The sequence below is a fragment of the Prinia subflava genome, chromosome 22, assembly GCF_021018805.1.
Source record: "Prinia subflava isolate CZ2003 ecotype Zambia chromosome 22, Cam_Psub_1.2, whole genome shotgun sequence".
In the NCBI taxonomy this organism is placed as follows: Eukaryota; Metazoa; Chordata; class Aves; order Passeriformes; family Cisticolidae; genus Prinia; species Prinia subflava.
Genome location: NC_086268.1, coordinates 5961267 through 5976101, shown reverse-complemented (window position 1 = coordinate 5976101; position 14835 = coordinate 5961267). Strand labels below are relative to the sequence as shown.

The 14835-nt window shown below is 54.5% G+C and overlaps 1 protein-coding gene across 3 annotated transcripts in view; it reads left to right on the top strand.

Annotated features, from left to right (window-relative positions):
* The first annotated feature begins 1260 nt into the window (after positions 1-1260).
* The window catches only part of KIRREL3 (kirre like nephrin family adhesion molecule 3), a 362476-nt gene continuing 348901 nt past the window's right edge, over positions 1261-14835 (top strand). For all 3 annotated transcript variants that reach the window (XM_063417734.1, XM_063417733.1, XM_063417731.1), the window contains exon 1: positions 1261-1936. In XM_063417734.1, coding sequence (XP_063273804.1) covers positions 1876-1936 — 61 coding nt within the window. In that variant the 5' untranslated portion in view covers positions 1261-1875. The remainder of the gene's footprint in view (positions 1937-14835) is intronic.

Sequence of the window (14835 nt, the reverse complement as noted above, 5' to 3'; positions counted from 1 at the left end):
ACTGAAACACAACAGGGAGAGCCTGGGAATTATTCAGAAATCTAATTCCCACTGAAATCAGGCACTGAGCAATTTATTCCACGCACATTTAAATCAGTGCCACTGCCAGAAAATATAAACACCAAAAAATGCACCACCTGTAACCTGCCAGGCACGGGGACACCACTGCGGCTGTGGCCACTGCCAGAATCCCTGCCAGGCTGGAGGTGATGTCCTGGTGGGAAATGCATTCCAGGGGTGCCACTACCCCTGAGAGAGGAAAAATGCAGCAACAGGACAGTTCCAGACAGCCAGCCCCACTTCTGCACCTCTTTTCTCCCAGGAACACCAGCAGGCAGGGATGGGCAAACCAACACACGTGGACAAACCCAAAAAGGCTTGATTTCCTTAGGGATGCAGGCTAAAAATAATAATAAGAGCTCTTTATTTGCAGGGTGACTCTCCCTGCGCTGAGAGCAGAGCCTGCGTGCAGTGCTTGCGTTTCAATCAATAAAGCTCAGCTCAGCGCTGCTCCTAAGCCAGGTTTAACCACCTGGCACCAGTTTAGCTTGTTAGCACAAGTGGGTTTTGGAAAGTTATATTTTTTTTTAGCCAGACCAAGGCTGGTAGCCATGGTTTAACCACGGTTTAGCCATGGTCCCACAAACGTAAGCAGGGATCCCCAGAACAGCAGGGAGAGCTGTGCAGCCTTTTTTTCAAACTCACCTTGCAGTAATTAGAGTCCACAGCTGTGATTACTTTCTCATTTTGGTTTAATAATTGCCTCAGCCAGCCCTACATGCCCCTCAGACTGGTGATGAGGGAGGCCCTGGCATCAGTAGCCACACAAAGTGTAGTGGTAAGCAATGATTTTATTGCTCCGGTTTGATTTTCGGGCACCTCTGCTCTGCCCTCAAACTCCCACTGGGTGAAAATGAAATTAAAGCAGGTTAAAAAAAAATCAAAAAAAAGAGGATAAAAATGGTGATTAAAGGAGAGAAAAGGCCTTTTTGTCTCTTGCCCCAGTCCTGCAAAATGACAGCAGGAAGTGTTTGCACAGGGTCCCCCCTTACAGACAAAACTTTATTGGAGGGGTATTTTTATTTTTTACTCCCAGCTCTAGTGAATGTTTTTATGGAGGTGTGAAGAGCTGCTGCTCCCCTCCTGGAAGAAATGAGGGTGCAGCTCTGGGGGTCTTCCAGATGCCCCCCCCCCAATCTCCAGCTCCCTCTGGACTTGTGGGAGGTTATTAGATATCATTTCTCTCTGAGGGGGACACGCATTATTCCCCCAGATTTGGGGATTATTCCCCTGTTTTTCAGGGTGAGGCTCTGGCTGCCCCTTCTCCTTTCAGGGCTCCCCGGGAAGGTGAGGAGGGGTCCAGGGGTGCCGGGACTGATGTGCAGAGAACCCCCAGACCCTAAATTCCGAGCCGGGGCGGGAGAGCCGCGCGGGTGTTGGCGCTCCTGCTTTAGGTGCCCCGTTGGGGCGGCGGCAGCGCCGGGAGGGGGGCGAGCATCCCTTCCCCCCGCACACCTGAGGCAGGAGCGGCCCCAACACCCGCCCGGTGCCCCCATCGCACCCTGCGCCCCCCGCCCCGCCTTGGAGCGCGGAGCTTTGGGGAGGGGGCGATGCGCGAACGTTCCTCCCCGCGCCCAGCCGGCTGCGCGCAAGTTACTCCCCCTTTCCCCGGCACTTTGCCTCCCTCCCCTTCCCCCCCCGCTCCAAAAGCCGGGCTGCGCCGCCGAGGCTCCGCCAGTGAAGGCAGCGCTGCCGGGGGAGGAGCTGGGGGGGCGGCGATGGAGCCGCGCGAGCGGAGCCGGCGGGCGGCGGCCTGAAGCCCCCGCCGGCAGCGGCAGCGGAGCCCCGAGCCCGGCGCCGAGCCCACCCTGAGGAATGAGCGCTTTCCAGGCAGACCTCCTCCTCCTCCTGCTCGGGTGCCTCCTGCTCAGCCACGGTAGGACCCCGCACTTTCCGAGCGGGGCGGACGGGAGGAGCCCGGGGGCGGGGGGGGGTCCCCGGCTCGCGGTGGGGTGCGGGGGCTGCGTGCGGGTTTTGCGAGGGAGAAGGGTGCGGGGGAGAGAGGGAGGATTGCAGAGTTTTCCCTGCATTCCCGCCGAGGCAGCTTACCTTTCTTTCCCTTAAAAATAAGGAAAAAAAAAAGATCTTTAGTATGCAAATGAGTGTTTTCCGTTCCGGCTTGGTTAATTGGATGGTGTTTGTGTGTAAACATGGCTTGGCTGAGCAACAGCCCCCCCACTCTCCCCATGGCCCCCACCGCCGCCCGGTGCTTCCCCCGGTGCAGGAGGCGATGGATGCTCCGTGTCGGTGGCAGCGGAGGAGCCGCTCGGGCTGGCGGCAGCGGCTCCAGCCCGGGCACGGGAGCCTGCGGCTGTGGCGCCGGGGAAGGCAGCGATTTGCGCCGGGGGGCTGCGAGGAAGGAGAGCTCCCTCCGATGCAGCCGGCCCGGGGGAGGTGGGCACCCCGCGGGGGTGTCACCGCCCCATCCCAGCTCCCCGCGGCGCGGGAGCGAGGGCAGGAGCGTGGGAATCCGCAGGCACCCACCCCGCAACTTTACAACCTGCTTGATTCCCACGCAAAAAAAAAAAATAAAATAAAAAAAATAAAATAGGGATTTGGGAAGGGAGTGCGTTTTGGGAAGCTGTGTCTGACACGCTGCTGTGTGCCTGCTCCCTGGACTATCTGTCACCTGTGGAGGACGCTGAGCTGCAGCCAAACCCCGGCTTCGCCTCTGTGCTGCTCATCCCCTCCCGACGCCGGTGTCAAATCCCATCTGTGTCACGCCGCCGTGGTCCCCACGCCAGCTTTTGTGAGGGTACGGCTTGGGGATGCTTGGGAAAAAAAAAGAAAAAAAGAAAAAAGGGATAAAAAAACCCCAAACCCACGCAGCTAGTCCATCTGTTGATTAAATGAAGGATAAAACTTTCGGAGAGAGTAGTGCTTCACCACGGGCAGCTGCTTTTTTGCTCAGCCAGACATTAGTGCTGAACATCCCCCACCATACGCTGGGTTTCACCCTATTCCCCGAGCAGGGACGCCGTGTTTGTGGTGTCTGTGCTCTCGGTTATCCTTCCCTCTTCTTTTCCTGGGCTCGGATGTGGTGTTGGGCTCCTACACTGTCCTCCCTTCCCCTTTTTCTCTTCCCCTCACTCTCTGCTTGTACTAATATTCCTTCGGGGAGAAAGCTGTGTTTGCATTTGCCTTTGCTGCTGCACAAAAGAAACCCACTGTGTCCTCCGTGTGGGTTTCTGGCTGAACAAATCTGAACTCTCCCCGGTACAGCAGGGCAGCGGCGGGGCCGGGCACAGCAGCAGTTTGGAAGCTGCTCCCGGCCTTCCCGCATCCCTCGCTGCTCCCACGGATCCTGTCAGTCCCCGCAGGTCAAATGGCAGTTTGCTAGCGGGGCTGGAGAAGTTTGTGAGCGGGATCCAGCCGGGGTTTGTTGGGTTCTCCCCCCGCTCCTTCCTCTTGCAGCCATGATTTTAATGTGGGTTAATGCACTTTTCAACAGCGCTCGCGTTGGGAAGCCACGGCGGCTCCTCGGCTCTGCTGCCTGAGCTCAGCTGATTTGTCTCCTGCCTGTTCCAGCAGGATCGTGCATCTGGTACCTGCTTATTCACGCCGGGTTAGGAGGCACGGAGAGTGCCTCGCAGAGCATTTTCCCGGCTGTTTTCTCCCTCAGGATGAGCCAAGAGCATTTCTGTGGAGTTGCCGCTCTCTGTACGCGACAAAGGCGCTGGCGGCAGCGCCGTGGCTGTTCCCGTGCAAAGGGTTCCAAACAGGATTTAAGGCAGAGGATTCCTTCGGCCACAGGGTGCTGGGGGGGAGGAAAGGCCTGCATGGAGGTGCTGAAGCTGATTTTGCAGCACGTGTTGTGTTTGCCTCCTGTGGAGCAGCTGCTGTGGTGTGTCCAGATGTGGTCCAGGTGTGGTGGCAGTCACTGTCTGTGACAGAGGTGTCCCAAGGTGCGGGGTGGGATCCCACACATGGGACAGCCCTGCCTCGCTCAGGAGGAGCTGGTGATCCAAAACTCACTTCAAGGGACTCAAATCACTTGGCTCTGCCCTTTGGTAGTTTCAGGAGCTCTTTTTGGTGGCCTAGGGGGGCAGGCAGGGCTGTGTTTTCTTGCCGAAGTGGCTTGAAGGGATTTGCCATAATTAAATTCCCCAAAGCCAAGGGCAGCAGGGATGGAAGGATCACCTCTGCTGAAAACCCCACTTGAGATCTCTGGTCTGGACACTACTTTAAAAAAAAAAATCTCCTTATCCCAAAACTCTCCAAAAGAACATTTTCCGTCACGGGATTTGTACACCTGTGCCCTTGGGTTTGTATTTCATGGGCATCCCAGTGATAATCTGGCATCCTGCTGTTCCTGCAGCCCGTGCAGGCTGGAACTTGGGCTTCCAGTGGAGCCTGCAGGAGGAGGAAGCTGCTTTTTGCTCCTGTCTGGGGCTGTGCTGCACCTGGGCCCCCCAGGCACGGCTCAGCCTTGGGGAGGAGGATCTGTCCCACAGCTCACTGCTCCAGGGGACCTGGGCAGGACAATTGCCTTCCCTGGAGCATCCTCTGTCTTTCCCCCTTGCAAGTGGTCTGAGGCAGCCTGTGCTGGCTCTTTCTGAGAGTTGATAGTCAGTGCTCCAGGGCTGGTTTTTCCCTGGTATCACCTTGTACCACCTCACCAAAGCTGTCAGGGCCACGGCTTTGGTGGAATGGAGAGAAAGTCCCAATAAATTGGCCTCCTGTGGAGATGGGATGGGGATGTGTGGTAGCCTTGGTAGGAAGGAATTGCTGCTGCCATGAATCTGCCTGCCTTTGCTTCTGCCTGGGGAATAACTCAACCATCCCTCCCCTGCTCCAGTGCCAGCCAAACTGGGGGAGGTGGAAACCACTGGGGAAGGCGTCTCAGTGTGGGAGGTGGGGCTGTGGGGAGGGGCACCACTGAAGATGCACCTACAGCCACCTCCTCTCACTGGCCTGCACTAGATGGATTTGGCAGCATCTTAAATTTACCTTGGATGGGAAGATTTCTGCCTGTCTGGGGCTCTCTTTCCAAAGGCATGTTTGCTTTCCCTCAGGGTGATGAATACGGAGTTCTCTGGGTGTTGCAGGGTATGTTTTTCTCCTTCACAGTTCACTTGGTTCCTCCCTGGAAGCAAATGCTTTACAATCTTCTGTCAGAGGGGCCCGTTATCAGCAGCAGTGGCTCAACTTCCCACTGGCTCAGCAGCAGCCCCCAGGTGGAGAAGGGTGAAATTATGCTGACGAGAGAAACCAGGCCAGTTCCACCCACCAACACTGGTTAGGACCAAGAGACGAGGATTTTCGCATCTTGGGGGTGGTTAGTGGGTGATGAGGAAAAATGTGAGGTTTGGGGTGCTGGGAGTGTGTGTGCAAGAGCTGGGACACTGGGGGGGTTCTGTGTCTGACAACCACAGGTCTGTAAATGAAAAGCCTGGAAATTTGTGGTAGGGGTCCCTCTTCCATATTAATTCCTCCTGCCATGTGGGGAGCAGGGCAGCTTTGCAAGGGAAGGGTGTTGGGCTGTTCCCTGTGCCCAGCAGGTGAGTGTCAGCACTGGGAGCTGTTTGGGAAGTACGAGGAGTGGAAGCATCCAGTGAGCTTTAAAAGTGATGGTGAGGAAGAGCTGCTGAAGCCCAGGAGGTTGCACCTCAGGATGTTCTGTGAACTGAAAATGGTTGAATAGAAGGCAGAGATGGTTTGGGAAGCGCTTTGTGAGGTGCTGCTGGTGGAAAGGTGCAGGCTTGGCAGGGGCAGTGCATTCACAACTGGTCTGCATGGGAAGAAAACTGAAATAGGCCTCAAGTTAAAACTGGTATTGTCCAGTCTGTGCTGTCCCAAAGGAGTGGTGCAGAATTGCCTCCTCCAACGCCTGTTTTAACACAATTTTGGTTTCTCGTCTCCCATCTGCACCTCCTGCAGTGAGAGCCACGTGAGGACCACCGATGACTTTGCTCAAATCAGGTTTTCTTGCAAGGTTTCAGCTCTCGGAAAAGCACAGGAGGGAGGAGCTGGGGTTTTGTTCAGGTGCCCTGTGCCAGAGGGAGGGGAGCCGGGCAGATGTTCCTCCTCGGAGCTAACGCTGCATCCCCACCAGCCTCCCCCTTCCAAGGTTAAGCAGAGGTGCCCAGGCAGTTTATGCACAGCACATCTCGGGCTGATGTCGATTATTTCTGTGCTTTCCTGTTGGTTTAGGGGACACCAACTGGAGTCTGAACGTGCCTAGAAATCCCTGACAGGTTCCCAGCACCGCGTGTCACCAGCTCCAGCCGCTCTGCGGTCGGACTGCAAACATTAGGATAAAAAAACTCCGTGCTCTTCTTTCTTTTGTAGCTGTAAATAAAGGGGGGAGAGGCCAATGTGCCCCTTAGGTTGTGAGTTGGCTGAGGATCAAGGGCTTTGAATAAACTGTTTTCTTCCTGTGAGCAGCCTGTGATGGAGAGTGTGGCTGCTCCAAACCTCTGATTTAATGATCGGCTTTGCGAGTTTGTGCAGCGCTCTCAGCTCCGCAGCACGCTGCGTGCAGGGGGCTTTATGGAAATCTGCTGGAGAATTGGCTTTACATCACTTCCAGAATCCTTCCAGTAGGATTAAACAGCTTCTATTTATTTATTTATTTACTTTAAAGCCCAGCAAATTTATACCAACAATTGTTGAAGGCCCTAATTTATCTTCTGTTCAGCAGCAATACAAGTCTTTCCATTGGCTTCATTGAGAGCTACCTCTGGCCAGAGAGAGCGGCAGAGCCACAGTGACCATGTACAAGCTTATTTTATAAATCAATAGGTAGTGAAACAAATTGGTTGTAAATCAGTCTCTTATTTGCTGAGATTTAAGGCGTTTGGTGGAGCTGGGAGTTTTTGAGGCGGTCTGCCCTGCCTTTTCAGGGCTGGCACATGGCCTGGCTCTTGCAGGGATGTGGGAACCCAGTACTCATTTCAAACATGCCAGGAGATGTGCAGAATTTCCTGGCCAGGAAGAAATGAGTTTAAAACCTGTGCTCGTCTTTCCAGGCAAAGGTTGATCAGCAGGATCCTGATGCTGCTCAGAACTCGTGGGTTTCCATTGCTCCACCTCACTGCACCTCATGGCACGTCTGTACTCCAGACTGCTGGAAGGGGGAAGAGGAAAGTATCTATTTCTGAATTGTGCCTTGTGGTAGGACCGAGAAAATGCTGGGATTTGGTCTTGGAAACGGTGGCCTAACAGATGTCCTGGTTCAATATGCCCTTTGAGTGTAGCCAAGCCTGTTTATTCATTGCCTCGCTGGCAAGACCCACACTCAAGTGTTTGCCTTTCCCTGGTGGCAGCAGCAGCCTCCAAAGCGGAGCAGAAGGAGCTGGAGGTCACTTGGCTGTTACATGGCTCTTCCTTTTACCGACTTGCATTAAACAGCTTAAAATCTAAATGTGCTTTTAGTGCCTGTGAGCGATGGGCTCTGGGCGTCCTGCCTCGGGTAGTGTCACATGCTGGGGAAGTGGGAGGTGGAACACTCGCATTGTTAAATTCAGATGCTAACTTGGGGATAAGATCTTGTCTTAATGTGTTCATTCAACGCCCCCACTCGCAACAAAAGCTACAGCAGCTTTTGGTCTGCTGCATTTGGGGTGGAGCAGGATGTAATTGGTTTTTGAGGGCTTTGCCATAACTGCTGCTCATTAACCATTGATGCAGGCACGGTCAGACTTTCAACTCGGATAATAGATGCTGTCTTTTGTTTTCAATTACTTTGCATTGGGTGGAATTGCCGTGCGGGTTTCACATGTGTGTGGTCATGTGGTGGCCAATTCACCTCCTAAGGGCTGCTGGATTTATCTTCTGGGCTCTGGGGTTGTCATGCTCAATATGACACGAGGTGAAGGCGGAGGTGAAGCCCGGCTGGGCCGGGTCTGGGAGGCTGCAGCAGCACCTAAAGCTGAACATTTCCAGGAGCCCTCTGGGTGAGCAACCCCAGCGTTGTGGGAGGGGAAATAGAAATGGAGAGTGTTCGATACTGTGGTTTTTCTGAGGAGCTCTGCCCAGCAGAGCACACACTGCAGTTACAGGTGAAATATGCACCGATGGTGAAGGGATGAGCTTCCTCAGACTCCTCATGGATGAGGGATCAATCTTTGTGCTGTGGGCCCAATGTAAGCAGGGAGTGAGCGGAAGAAGCCACAGGGTTTGGAGGCCCACCTTGCATTTTGGGCAGGTTATCATTAACCTAAAATCATCCAACTCATTAAAAGAGCAGAAAGGAAGGGCCTGAATCCCTCTCAGGTGCCTGCTGTCCCGTCCCCCTCCCACCCCCAGCATAAATGAGTATTCAAGCAGTCTGCTGCCAGTCAGTGAATGTCAATATTGGATAAGTGTTTCCTTTATATCACTGCAATTTAGCATAAGCTGCTTGGAAACAAATGTCTTCCATAAGCATGAGGTGTTTCAGTAAGTACACAGTCAACATTACTATGAGGATTAAATAAATGTCAGCCCCACTTGTATGCTCAGCAGCGAGTTAAGACAGCCGAACTTGCATAATGGCCAGCACGGCAGGAACAACAGCAGGGATTTTGAGAGTCTCTGGAAAAAGTGGAATGGAAGGAGCTGCTTTGGATGGATCCAAAGCCCCTGGATCAGAAAGGGATGTGGAGGTGTGCAGAAGCTCCTCAGAGCAGGGGTAGCTGATGATGGGAAGAAACCCTTCCCTGTGAGGTCCTGGCACAGAGGAGCTGTGCCCTGTCCCTGGGAGTGTCCAAGGCCAGGTTGGATGGGAACCTGAGCAACCTGGGATAGTGAATCTCATCCCTGCCCATGGCAGTGGGGTGGAATGAGATGCATTTCAAGGTCCCTTCCAACCCAAACCATTCTGATTCTATGGCATGGAGTGCAAAGAGATGTGTGGACCTTCCTTTTGGACTACCAGGCCTGCGCTTTCTTTGGTAGTGGCTGCAAAACAAAGATGAAAACGTGGTTTGGCCAATGTTGGCTGGATCTGGTGAGGCTGCTGGCTCAGGAGGAGCAGATCTGCTCGGGTGACCAGTGCTTGGCTGGATCTGCCCCTGCCTTTCCCAGTACAAACTGGGAGTTGCTGGGCTGCAGCTGGTGAGGCCAAGGATGAGGCTCAGCTGTCACTGCTTTGTGAGGAGCTGTAAGCCCTGATTCACCTCCAGACAAAGCCCCAGAGAGGCAGCCCACGAGGAAAGGGTGACACTGGTCTGTGCCGGCAATGCTGTGGGGGCTGCAAGTGCAGCAGGGACAGGGTCACCTCCAGCTGCTCTGCCCTCAGGTGCTGGGTGAGAGCTTCTCTCTGCCCACCAGGAAAAGGCCTCTGGCTTCTCCAAAGGGATTTAAACCCAGCCAGCACATGGAGGTGTTGCTGAGGCAGCCCAAGCTTGAATCTTCCCCTCCAGCTGTCTGCAGGAAAACCCTGCTCTTTACCACTCCTCGCTTTGCATCTTCACCTGTCACCCTGAGATGTCACTTGGTGCCACCTCGGTCAGCCCATGACAAGTTCTGCCAGCGAGGAGAAGAAAGCAGGGAGTGTGGTGGGGGCTGAGCCGGCCATGTTTCCACTCCCGACGGTGCAAAGCCGCCGCTCTCTCCCCAGCTGGCGAGGTGCTGACTGCAGCCACTTGTTCCCAGCTGCACAAAAATAACTGGAGACAAAATCCTTACCGCTCAGATGAGCCTATCAACCCCCCTCTGATGTCTGCGGCTGCCTCCGGCCCTGCGAGCACTGGTTCCCCGCCGGGTGTGTGTTTAATGAGCGGCCGTGGTGCTCCAGGTGACCCGAGCATCCCGGAGCATCCCAGAGCATCCCGGCAGCCGCAGGATTCCCGGGGACCCGCCCGCGGCTCTCGCCTGCTTGGGCTGCGCGATTCCAGCGCGGGGGAACAGCCGCAGAACACGGGGGGTGTCTCCGGAACAGGGGAAGCAATGCCCGAGTGTTTTGGCTCCCAAGCAGGTCACCTGGCGGAGCTGCGGCAGGTTTTACCCTCGCTGTTGCCGTTCAGCCTGGCGGTGGCAGCAGCCGCGCTCGCATGGAGCTGCTCCGCTCGCACCTGCCGGTGTCAGCTCCGGGGAAAGGTCCGAGGTCCCGCTGGGCTCCGGCTCCGGGGAAAGGTCCGAGGTCCCGCTGGGCTCCGGCTCCGGGGAAAGGTCCGAGGTGACCCGCTGGGCTCCCCGGGGGTGCTGAGAGCACCGTGCCCGGGCTCTGGGGCACAGCAGCCAAGGCCATTCCCTCGGAATGCAGAGTGTATTCCTTGAGTGCTGGGGCGGGAGGAGAGCTGGGGCCCCTCTGAAGTTGCCACCTCAGTGCGTGGTTGGACACGAGTCCAGGAGGAGCCCGAGGTGACCCTGCCCGTGAGCACACTGTGTGTGAGTGCCGTGGGCTGCTCCACAGGCAGGACGGGTGTGGGAGGGGGACATGGGGCTGTCTGACCCACCTTTGTGCCCCCCACAGTGATAAATGTACACAAGGGGCTCCTCACCTCCAAGAACAGCTCCACCCTCCCCGTGGATCCGTGCGGGATAACCTGCAGCAGGGAAGGGAATGGCTGCCGTTCCCGGCCAGCGCTGTGTGCTGTTCCCTGCTCTCTCCCCTGAGCTAATCCCCGGAGTGTGATTCAACACTCGCCTCTTTTCCTTCTGGCTGTGTCTTTAATAAGCCGGGAGTGATGGGGCCACCCCCCACCCTCCACAAGTGCTGGAGAAACAGAACCAACAGATGCTAAAATTAGGCACAGCTGTTTGCAGCGTTTTGTCCTTCCGATCACAGAGTCTGACACTGTCTGTACTTATTCCTCATCTTGTCCAGACACTGAAAAGGTTTAAGATATCAAAGCCTGGAGTGGCTGTAAATTAACTCCTTCTGTCTAAGCTGAAGCTTGGCTTACTGATGGTAGATTTCCTGTGATTTCCTTTATTTGCCCTCCTAGTAATGAGAATTGCCAGGGAACAAGACAGGGTCTTCCCTCTGTACCTGGGAGAAAACACCGCTGGATTGGCCTGCTCAGGAGCTTCCCCACCAGGGCAAACATCTTCAGTGCTGCTGTCCCTCAGCCTTTATGTGCCTAAACCCTGTTCTGTGTGCAGCTTGGACAACCTCAGCAGCCCAGCTCAGTCTCTGCGTGCCTAAAGTTGTCCCAGTCCAGCCCCACATCCTGGCCAGGGTCATTCCAGCCCCACATCCTGGCTGGGGTCATTCCAGCCCCACATCCTGGCCATGGTCATCTGCTCTTGCTTTGGTGAGGGGGAAGTTTTTCTGGGCATTTGTGGTGCGTGCAGCCTTTGTGTTCATGGTTTGGGTGTTGGGGTGGGTGTCACCCCACGGCTGCTCTTTCCCCCTGGCAGTGGCCGTAGGGAGCATTTTGGGAGGGGGTGGCTCTCTCTATCACCTGCCACCCCTAGGAAAACATCCGTTCCTCTCCACTGGGGTGGCAGGGCGGTAACACTCTGGAAAGGGCAGCAGGAGGAATTTCATGGCAGAGCAGAAATGTCTTTCCTGTCAAGCCTGGAGCAGTGTAAATGTCCCTCCTGACAGATCTGCGCTGATGGCAGCAGCACAGCTCTTGGGCTGCCTGTGTCGGGGTCTGCATGGGGTTGTGAGTCTGAGGGGTCTTTTCTGTCTCTCTCCTGCGGCAGGAGTGCCTGCTGAAGATTCCTCTTGCTCCGGTCATGCTTAAAATGATAATGTTGGTTTAAGATAGACACTTGTGATAAACTGGGGAGCACGGCGCCCTTTGAAATCCTCAAAGCTCTCTCTCATCCAGTGGGCTGGCTGGAAAAGCAGCAGCCACAGCGGTCCAGGGCGTTCAGATTGCCACAATTCCATGCTGAGCTGCTCCTAAGGACGCTGTGCCTTGAAAGGGCTGCCCCTTCTCACCCTCCTCCCCTCCTGACTGCAACAAGGTGCTGTCTGCTACACATCTCTGTGCAGCTTCCTGTGGTCTTCCCAAATTGCCTCGTTTCACTCTTTCTGTGATGGAAGAAAATCAGGAAGGGAAGTGCTAAAGGAAGGCTGCTTCTCCTAGGGAAGGAGAGGGGGGAAGAGTGGAACATCTCAAGGAAAAGGACCACGAGCAGATGCCAAGGGGTTGATGTCCCTTGGCGACGTCTTTGCAGGGGTGGTTGTAGCAAACCTTTCATCCAGCACAGTGATTTTTTCCTGCAGCAGGGAGGTTTCTCCCTGTGGTTTGGCTTTCTCCCAAGGACAGACAGAAAACTGTGTAGTTCTCTTAACCCCTGCAAGTTTCTGCTGACTCGAGCAGATCGGAGTTGTTGTCCCAGTGGGAGCATCTTGTTCAAAATCAGGAGGAAAAGTTGAACTTTTGAAACTTGTAGAGCAGGAAACATCCAAGAGTTAGGGACTGGAGCCTTGGAAGTAGACTTGGCAAAATACCGTGTTTTGGTATCTGAAATTTTAACGTGGAGTTTAGGAAGGGTTTTTTGCACAAAGGATGGTGAGTATCTGTGTGGTGGATGAAGGAGAAACTGTTGTAAAAATCATTTGTCTGCTGATTGCTGTTTTTTTCTCTGGGGTTTGGAAATGGATTTCAGGTCTCTTCTTGTCTTTGGCCTGGCCAGTGAGCCACCGTGGTGGCTCTCTGAACATCCCAATTTGTCACAGTATATTGAATTCTAAACCAGTGTTAATCTGATCTGTGTGTCTGTAAAGCATCTTGTGCCGGGTTTGATAAAATTAGGTTTTATTGTCTAACACAGTTTATTTCTCTTGGTCTGGTTGCGTGCTTTTATTGCCTGTTCTGCTCTGCACCACGAGGCCATCGTGTGCCAGCATCTGCCTCACTTGCTCGGCTCTGAAAGCACCTTAAAATCAGCCCCTAATTATTGAAAGTATGGAAAAACTCTGAGGGCACCAATGATATCTGTCTGGCACTGGTGCATTGAGCAGGTAAAGAAAGGACCTAAGGGGCAATTGAAGAGATTGATGGGCAGTAATGGGGATAATTGTAATTTTTGTCCTGTGTTTTTAATAAAGTGATTGACGACAGGCACAGCTGGAGCCCCCGTGCGGAGACCAAGAGATGCAGTTAAATTACAGAGGCTTCTTAACTTAATGAGGCCAAGTAATAAAAACGAGGCATAATGAGCAAGGTATAATAGTACTATTATGCTTAGAGTGCTCAGGGCTGAGCAGGCGGTGCCTGGGAGTGCTTGGGATGAGCTCACTGCAGGAAGGGCTTTGCTCCCTGGGGAGGGATCAGGAGTGAGGGACTTGGGAAGGATATTGGTGATCCCACTGGGAGAAAGGGCTTTCCTTACTGGGGAAGGATCAAGAGTGAAAGAGTTGGGAAGGGTACTGAGTGATCCCACTGGGAGAAAGAACGTTCCTCCCTGGGGAAAGATCAGGAGTGAGGGACTTGGGAAGGGTACTGGGTGATCCCACTGGGAGAAAGGGCTTTCCTTACTGGGGAAGGACGAGGAGTGGGATACTTAGGAAGGATACTGGTGATCCCACTGGGAGAAAGGGCTTTGCTCCCTGGGGAGGGATCAGGAGTGAGGGACTTGGGAAGGATATTGGGTGGCCAAGTGCTAACCCAGGACCGAATGAGCAGGTGGAGCACCAGACATGGTTGATCCCCTCCCATGCTCCTGATTATATTTGTGAGGTTTGGGGCAGTTTTATTCACTTCAGCCATCCTGGGAGAGTCCATGTGACCCTTGTTGGTACGCAGATGCAATAGCCAGAGGGTCGGATTTTGTGACATGGAAGAAAAACAATGGAAATTTATCAGCCTGGAGGGAGGATGTGCAGGGAATTGCTGGATGGGCTTGGGAAGGTTGGCCAGGGCTGCACCAGGCTCATGTCACACCTTGATTTGGAGCCTTGACAGGGCGGCTGCAGCGGCTGGATTGGGACCTTTGTGGGGGTGGAGGTGGGAAGAGGATTAGTGTCTGCAGAGCAGTTGGGTGTCTGCCGCTGCTAAATGTGGTTAAACTTGAGCGACTTCTAATCTAATAATGAAAGGAAGAGAAATAAGTGTTCTCAGTGATGCATGCCCCTCACGGTAAGTACTAATTGAAAACAGATATTTACTTTAAAATGAAAATGTAATACGATAATGGTGGGTTGAGAATTTCGCACACGTAGGAGGGAGAGATGAACATGCACAGCCTCTCACCTGCTCTGCCCGGGCTCGGTGCGTCCCTGGGAGCAGGATCTCCCACACCCCGGGCTGCTGGGCCTGGAGCCTGCACAAAGGGCCTGGGGCTTGTGCTGGAGCAGAGCTCAGCCTTACTCAGCTCAGATCAGGTTCATTCAGGGGGTCTCTTGAGCTGATCTTGGTCTGCTGAGGACCTTCCAAGCTGGCCTTCTGTCTTTCCTCCCACACCTTGCAGAGCCTTCCTGGCCAAACCTCCATGGGAAGGAGAGGTGGGGTAGACTGGGGGAGCATCACCTCCCTTGTCACTGGGATGGGGACAGTGGTGGTGACCCTCTTCCTGATGGTCTCTGCTGCTCGAGACACCCCTTGCTGCCCCTTTCTGGCTGTCCTGACCCATTTCCCTGCCTTGCTGGGTGGACCTGGCTGACGCTGCCTTTTGGGGGCTGCTGGAGGAGCACTGGGGACACCTTTGCTCTCTCAGGCCGATCTGAATGGGTGCTGATGCCTTGGGGAGACCCCTGGCCATGAGTGCTGAGACCACAGCACCTCTTGGTGTCTGTTTGCCCGCCCTCCCCTCCTCTCCCTGAGCCAGTTTCGAGCCAGCCGTTGCTCTGGAGTCAGGATGCTTTTCCAAGTGTTTGTAACAAAGCTCAGTGCAGCGTGACTGGTGGCCATTAAAGGATCCTCCCCAACAAGAGCCCCCCCAGCGCTG